The following is a 7,531-nucleotide window of genomic DNA, read 5'->3' as shown; positions in this document are numbered from 1 at the left end:
CGCTCCAGGAGGCAGCTGGAGGGGGAGAGATTCAGCCCTGCAGCTTGTGCCCCGCACATGGAGCTCCAGTGACTGCCCCAGACTAAAGCCTCCCACCCGAGAGCCTCCTGCCTTCCAAGGCACCCGGGAGCTGGAGCCGGAGTTCCATGAGCAAGGCAGAAGCTTCCCCCCTACACACCCCAGCAGTGTGGCACAGCACAGCATGGCATAGTGGTGGCAGTGGCAGCTGTAGACGAGCGGGGAAGAACAGCCCCCATCCCGGGCAGCCCACAGCTACTTGTTAGGTTGCAGCCCTGGGTGCTGCTCAGGACAGGGGACATGGTGGTGACAGTTGCCAAGCTTGGGTCCCACCACCACCTGCGAGCTGGCCGAGGAAGCCTGTTCCCTAGCCAGTCCTCACCTGACAGGGCGGGTTATTCCCCTTCCCTCTAGCATCCAGTGAAGGGGACAGGGGTGCACTTATTCTGCTTCTTGGCAGCGGTTGGGGCAGGCAGACCTGGGTGCGGTCCCCAGGGGAAATGGAGGTAGCGGGGAGAATAACCCCTCTCCCTGCTCCCTCTGGCTCAGGGGCCATGCTGGCCCACGGCTGCAGCAACGGGGGGGCACCTGGCAGACCCAGCTGAGTTTCCTACCAGTGGGACAGGGAGCAGGGAATGAAACCTCTCTCTGGCCAGTTCATCCTGGACTGGCCATGTCCTTCCAGCACAACTTTCCCTGCAGCCGAGGGCATGCTCTAGTGCCCCCAGCTCCTGGCCTGAGTAATTGCAGGCATGTGCCCGCATGTCTGCACGTTCAACCTAGGCAGTTTAGACTAACCTGCAAAGGTTGAATCAATTCAGCCTCTGGCATCTTGAATGTCTGTCCCTAGCTCTAGAACTCACTGAACTGCCCCATTCTTCAGAGACATTAATTTTTTTTTTTTTGGACAAGAGCATCTTTCATCTGGTGTAGATCAAATGACTCCATTGACTTCTGTCCCTGCAAGTTTCACAAGATCCTTAATACTTCAGGCAGGTGTCTCCAAATTAAACTTTTGGAAAACAAAGAGTGATTCACTAGATCTGCTCACTCAGTTACCTGTAAGAGTGGGAACTTGGCAAGTATATCTGGTTTCATCTCTTCCATCATTAAAATGGTTTCAAGCACTTGTACATCTGCGCGGCTGAACTGGTTGCCAACAAGATAATCTTGTCCATGGTCTTTCAAAACCTACAGAACATGAAACAATGAATGTAAGTGTACAACTGAGAGATGTTGTTCCTTGGATAATTATAATAGCTAAACCTAACCTGTTGTTTTCAAAGCATATGAAGGTTATGCTATGCATATGAGTTATCCCCGAAAGGTAGGAATACAAAAATTGAATTGATGGCAAGACAAAAAATGCTTGGCTGTACTTTCCTCATAGGTATTATGCATAATAAATAATGATGCACTGTGTGTAACTGGAAGATTCTCTTCCCTTCCCTCTCCTGTGTATGTTTTGTTTTGTTTTATCTGTAACAGAATTATAATGGATTGGATATTAGAACTTATCCTTTTACATATCCTTCTCCATTGTGCAATAAGGACTAAGCTCAAAAGCCCTTTAAAATAAAGAGATCTTCTGCAATTCCATCTAATACTGTGTTACTGTTAGTATGGACAGATCATATTTTTCTATGAATGCAAAAACTTACCGCATTCCAAGCTACTAAAGATTCCTTGGTCTAGGAAACCAATAAAAAGTAGTTCATTTTTATTCTAGGCATTCAATCACCTATTCCTGGACACCCGTCCTTCTTGCTTTCTTTCCTTCTTCCCTAATTAGGCATGAGTTAGGGTATAAGAAACCCTCCATTTTACCTACTGCAAGGTTCATTCTTGAAGCTTAGCTAATTCTGGCTTTCCACTCTCAGTGTGCTATAGGCAGAAATGTAATGGTCCTTATTTTAGGTACCCTGTAGAACAGGCACCCTTACTTCAGAGGGAAAACTAGCATTGTAGAGCTTGCAACTCAATATTATTTTTTAACATATACTGTCTTAAAGGAACTTGCTAAAATGTGGAAATTTGGAGTGTTTAAATTATCCTGATCTGTTTAAAAGCACTTCTATCTTCACAGATCCTTGTGGCTAAGAATATGCCTTGTGCCTTAAGTAGTACCCTTGTGCGTACTTCGAATATCCCATATTTACTGGAACTCAGGATGAGGTTTTCCCCCCATTCAACTTGAGGAAAAGAAATCCCATCTTAGATTTGAGTACTAGCTGGGGCAGGCACTACTGCATCACCAGCTCCGTCTTTGACTCCAGTTCCAACATAGTGGAAACTGTGCAGCATAGGGATGGATGGGGATCCTGGGAAAGATGGTGCACTGCAGGGGGTGGGGTGTGGGGGAGATCACATAGACCAGAGGGAGTCAAGGGGGATTGTACAATCTAGGAAGGTGTGGGGAAGATTGAGAGTTTGGGGGGAGCACAAGGGTGATCACATAGTGTTGGGGGTGGCCACAAGGGATATTGTGTAGTGGGAGAGTGACATGTGGGAGAGTGCATGGTGCAGGGGGAGCACTGGGGACTGTGCCATGACAGGGGATCTGTGGCAGCTCTAGCCCTGGCAGCAGCCCCAGCCCTGGCCCTGGATTTGACTCCAACACAAGGTTGGTGCTTGAGGGACTACAGCTGCCACTGCTGCTGCTACCTGGCCACCTGATGCTCCATGCCCTGGAGCCAGAGCCAGGTGGCAGTATAGGTAAGTGGCAGCAGGAGGGCAGGGGATTGTGGGGACTGGCTGAGGGGGCAAGGAGTGGGGGGCTAGGGACAGGCTGCTTTTCCTCCCGCCACTACTTTCCCCACCACAGCTGTGGAGGGGGTGAATTTAAGACAACCCTCTAGTAATTAGATTCTATATGTGAAAAAGTATAACAAATTATATTTTTTCCATGTCATCTTAAATACAAAGTCATTGTCAATTCAAGTAAATATGTTATTTCTTCCCTTTCCACTAATATGAATGCACACATGCTAAAATAGAATAATTGGATTATAGGAAAGTAGGGCTGGAAGGAACCTCACAAACTCATCTAGTCCAGCTCCCTGCTCAAGGCAGGATCATCCCTGATTAAACCATCCCAGAAAAAGGTCTGTCTAGTTTGTTCTTGAAAATTTCCACAATTTGGAGGTTGGAGGATGGAGGTTCCATAATTTCTCTAGTAGTCTGTTCCAATGCTTGACTACCCTCATAGTCAGAAACTTAGTGGAAATATTATCTAGACATCAATGCTATAATGAAAGTGAATTGTTTACTCTGATAACTTACCTTTTCATAGGCAGGGAAGTATCTATTGGTGGCCTTATCCACAATTAAGGCAAGATTCTTCTCTCTTCCCTCAGGTGGTTGCATGGGATGGCGCATGATGAGGTCATTCAGATCCATTGTTGCTTCTACATACATATCAATCCTGAAAGAAAGTGTGTGTTCCTATTGGTTTCAACAACTGAAACTTACTCAGTTAACTTTGGTTTGGGGGATTTTTTCCCTGTTTTCCCCCAGTGCAATAACTCCAAGGTCAGGAGGATAAGTGACAGATGGCATACCTATTGGTGTTCAATTTATCTGATCCAAACCACTGTGTACATGTATATCATCTGCTTTATCATTGGGGGTGTGAATCCTCTAAATTAAAGATTCAGGTCAACATTTTAAAACTCAATTGATAGGAGTCAAGCGTACCTACCATATTTTGGCTTCTAAATAAACAAGATCAATTGAAATACAAAGATACTGGCTGCTTTTACTGGCACACAATGTTTCTCACTAAGAATAAGTTGGGGTGTTACAGTGTTGCATTAAATATAATACTTGTATCTGTGGCCCCCTGTCTTGTGTGCTACAATGCAATTAATTTGTCATTGTTAATTCATTTGAGAAGTGTTAGGATGGAACTCAGCTGCCATGAAAACACTGTCTCTTTACATTCAGTTCTTTAGGGCTAAGACTAGTTTTTGTATAGACATAAAAAGTATTTCCTTGACTCTTGGCCTGCAAGCATTGTGGGCTGCCTGTGAATCTCCTACAGTTGTAAGCTCCCCATAAACATGCTCATATCTTCAATACTATGTGCAAATTCTGTTCCCCACATCTCAATAAGGACATAGTCTAATTGGAATAGGTACAGAGAAGGGTAAGCAAAATGATCTGGACTCTGGAAAAGTTGTCATACCAGGAAATACTGGAAAGGCTAAAAATCTTCAGTTTGGAAAGGAGAAGGCTGATGGGGGAGATGATAAAGGCTAGACAACTATGAAGGGTATGGACCAAGCCAACAGGAAACCAGGTCCCAGCATACTAGAATTAGGAGGCACCCACTGAAATTAGTAGGTGACAGATTTAAAACTAACAAGAGAAAGTACTTTTTTATGCAGCATGTAGTTAACTTGTGGAATTCATTGCAACAGGAGGTGGTGGAGACATATAGTATAGCGAGGTTCATAGAGGGACTAAATAAATTCATGGAAGATAAGTCCATTAATGGCTGTTGAACAGAAGGGTTGGAGATGTTTCCTCTGGCACCTCTAAACCAATAAAGGGTAGATGCCAAGGAAGATATGTGCCCCTGTCGGAGACAGGATTGTGGGCTAGATGCACCATTGTTCTGACCCATTATGGCACTTCTCGTGGTCTAATGTTCTTATGACATCAGGTGAGAAATTGATCCATGCTTAGTTCTGAAAACTGCTTTCAACTCAGATAAGCCAGTCAAACTAACAACACCTTCTAGCATGTCTCTAATCTAATTAGCTAATATTTAACATTGCTGAACTTGGCTGGAGACCAATGGAAATGTGCTGAGTCATGACATTACACAGCACAACACCTAATTTATGAGCCTGGATGTTTTTTCCTTGTGCTGTATAGTAATTTATCATGTTCTGTTAGACAAAGGCAGTGCTGTTACAGTACAGGACTCTCTCCTTCAGGTCCTTCCCATAGAGATTGTGCTTTGCTGCAATATAGTTGAGAATGGCTCTGGTCTGCACCATCTTCATCCCATCAATTTCCACTAGGGGTACTTGCTGGAACAGTAGAACTCCCGCTTTTAAAAGAAGTGAAAAAAATCAGTGATTCAATCTCCCAATCATCCCCACTAAAGCAGAATTACCAAGTATCTGCTAACTTTCTCTGACTTTCTCTTGAGTAAGAACTGATAGGTGGCTAGGGGTTAGCATGCATGCAGCAGCTTCATTGTTTGGGAGTGATATATAAATATTGCTCCCCAATGAAAAGTTAATTCTCACATATTCCCTGAACCATCACAGCTATGATACTACAACAATCCTACTATGTGCAAGAGTGTGCATTTAGGCAATGTCACAATGCAGTGGAAATAATCTTTGAAAACATGACAAAATTCTTTTGAATTCTAAATTGGGAAACAATTCTAATAACATTCATTCAAGGAAGCTTACACTGTTGCAGCTTTATAAGTTCTTCTCTGGTTTCAAAGAAATATTCTTCAAACTGGAAGACAAGAAAGTAGAGTGAAGGTTTTTACTGTTACTGCCCATGAGAAAATTAAGATTAATTGATATTTCCCTTTGGGATTTTATATTTTGAAACAGTCTTTTAAGGCATTCAGTGTTTTTTTCAAACAGTTCTGCCTGCATCACAGTCTCCCTTTGCCTCTTCATGCTTCACACATACTCTCTGAATTGTGGCAACATCTGCCAAATATACACAGTAGTCAGAAAACTGAGCACACTTTCTTCTGTACAAGGCCAGCACACAATTACATTCATGCTGGACATTACATGGAGTGTTTAGCAAGCCAGCATGGGTGGGGTAAGGAGAAGGAAAAGCACTTGTTGCAGTGATCGGACCATACTCTGGGGTTTTATTACAACCTCTGAGCAGGAAGAAAGAAGGTTGTGTGCAACAGCAACACCCAGAAATGTGCTAGGTTATGGAAAACCAGTATGGCAGGGCTACCATAACTCTTGTGCTTGCCCCACAGTTCAGTTAGCAGCAGAAACAGTTTGTTAATTTCTATTAATATTGTACTATCTGTTTGAGTTGGGTAGGCCAGTAGCAGTGATTCTCAACCCAGGTGCCACAGCACCCTGGAGTGCCTTGAGATCCTTTCATGGGTGCCGCAGGCTACTTCACAATGTTAACACTGTTAGGTTTACAGACATGATTCACAAGATAAACCCAGAGATTTCAAACAGAAATACATAGCTGTAGGCTTTCAGAGTTCTGTGCAATAGAAATGTTGCTCTATTATTTTTTGTATGCAAAAAAAATGAATGGAGACTAAGAACTGGCATTTTTCCAGGGAGTTCCTGGAGTCTAAAAAGTTGAGAACCTCTGGTCCACAGGACCCATCCCCAGTGTGATACCTCACTTTGACCAATACCAGGACTGACCTGGACACTTTCATTATTCAAAGATGTACTTTTTAGAGTGTGCGGTAAAGAGTTTTTGCTCTGGCTGTAAAAGATCCACATCCTTTTTAGACTGGGTAAAGAGGTGAGACACACACAGCACAGAGTAGAAGGTTATGGATGTCATAGTCATCAGTGAAGATAGATATCTGACCTTGCTACTTGAACTGAAAGTACAACTCCATGATGTCTCTGGTCACTAGAGAAACATATCACCATAAACAGCCAGGAGTCATTAGGCTGGCTGCATATTTGCAGTTATCAATTGTGTATATGAATGGAGTATTGAAGTAACAACTACCACTAAATCATGTTTCTATATGGAATGGACATTTCTATTCAATTGTGCACGTGTACTAGGATTTCTTTATGAAACAGACGTGTACCTCAACCCCAGCCCCTGCCAGGAGCCACCGTATTGTTTCCATTCGGCCTCTGCCATTGAAATAGTGCAGCTTGACTTTTCCAGACATGTTTTTACCTGTCAGTTTTCCTGTTAAATAAAACAGTGAGGACAAATAATTGAAGAACCAATATGAAAAATCTCGGAGTCAGTGACTGAGGAAGACAGCATGGTGTGGATGTCTTTAAGAGTGTTATTTACAAGTGTTTACATTTGCCGGGGGATTGCAGGAAGAAACAGCAGGCAAGGTGCTGCTCTCTGAATAAATAAGCTTTATCATTCTATATGCTTAACTTTTTGTTCTTTTGAGAACAACACATGGTACCATGAGTGGGGTAAGAAAAAGGGCAAAAAAGGAGCATCTCAGAATTCCAGAAGAGTTAAAGCTGTCCAGCAGTGCAGCAGAAAGCTGGAAGAAATTTAAGCAGAGCTTCACCATACGTGTAATGGCCAGTGGAGCTACAGAGAAGGAAGAGTCACTCAAGGTAGCTATTTTTTTTTTTAATATAGCAGGTTCAGAAGCTCTCTGTCTCTTTATAATAGCCTAGAACTGTCAGAAGCAGAACAGAAAAGCTATGGCACACTAATAAAAAAAGTTTGAGGAATATTGTATACCCAAACAAATTGAAACTTTTGAAGAGTATAATTTCCACCTGAGACAGCAGAAAGAATGTGAGACAATCAAAGAGTTTATCAAAGACCT

General features: G+C 43.0%; 1 protein-coding gene across 6 annotated transcripts in view; it reads right to left on the bottom strand.

Moving 5' to 3' along the window:
* LOC102373142 (glutathione S-transferase-like) overlaps positions 1-7,531 on the bottom strand; it is a 16,950-nt gene that overhangs the window by 3,024 nt on the left and 6,395 nt on the right. For 2 of the 6 annotated variants that reach the window (XM_025205121.1, XM_025205119.1), the window contains exons 2-6: positions 6,812-6,918; positions 5,451-5,502; positions 4,945-5,077; positions 3,301-3,442; positions 1,078-1,209 (exon numbers count right to left, since the gene is read on the bottom strand). In XM_025205121.1, the coding sequence (XP_025060906.1) occupies positions 1,078-1,209; positions 3,301-3,442; positions 4,945-5,077; positions 5,451-5,502; positions 6,812-6,898 (546 nt within the window). In that variant the 5' untranslated portion in view covers positions 6,899-6,918. The other 4 variants (XM_025205123.1, XM_025205124.1, XM_025205122.1 and 1 more) reach the window with 3 other exon arrangements.

This window comes from Alligator sinensis, unplaced genomic scaffold, assembly GCF_000455745.1.
Source record: "Alligator sinensis unplaced genomic scaffold, ASM45574v1 scaffold1012_1, whole genome shotgun sequence".
Taxonomy (NCBI): domain Eukaryota; kingdom Metazoa; phylum Chordata; order Crocodylia; family Alligatoridae; genus Alligator; species Alligator sinensis.
This window is presented reverse-complemented; position numbering and strand designations above follow the sequence as displayed.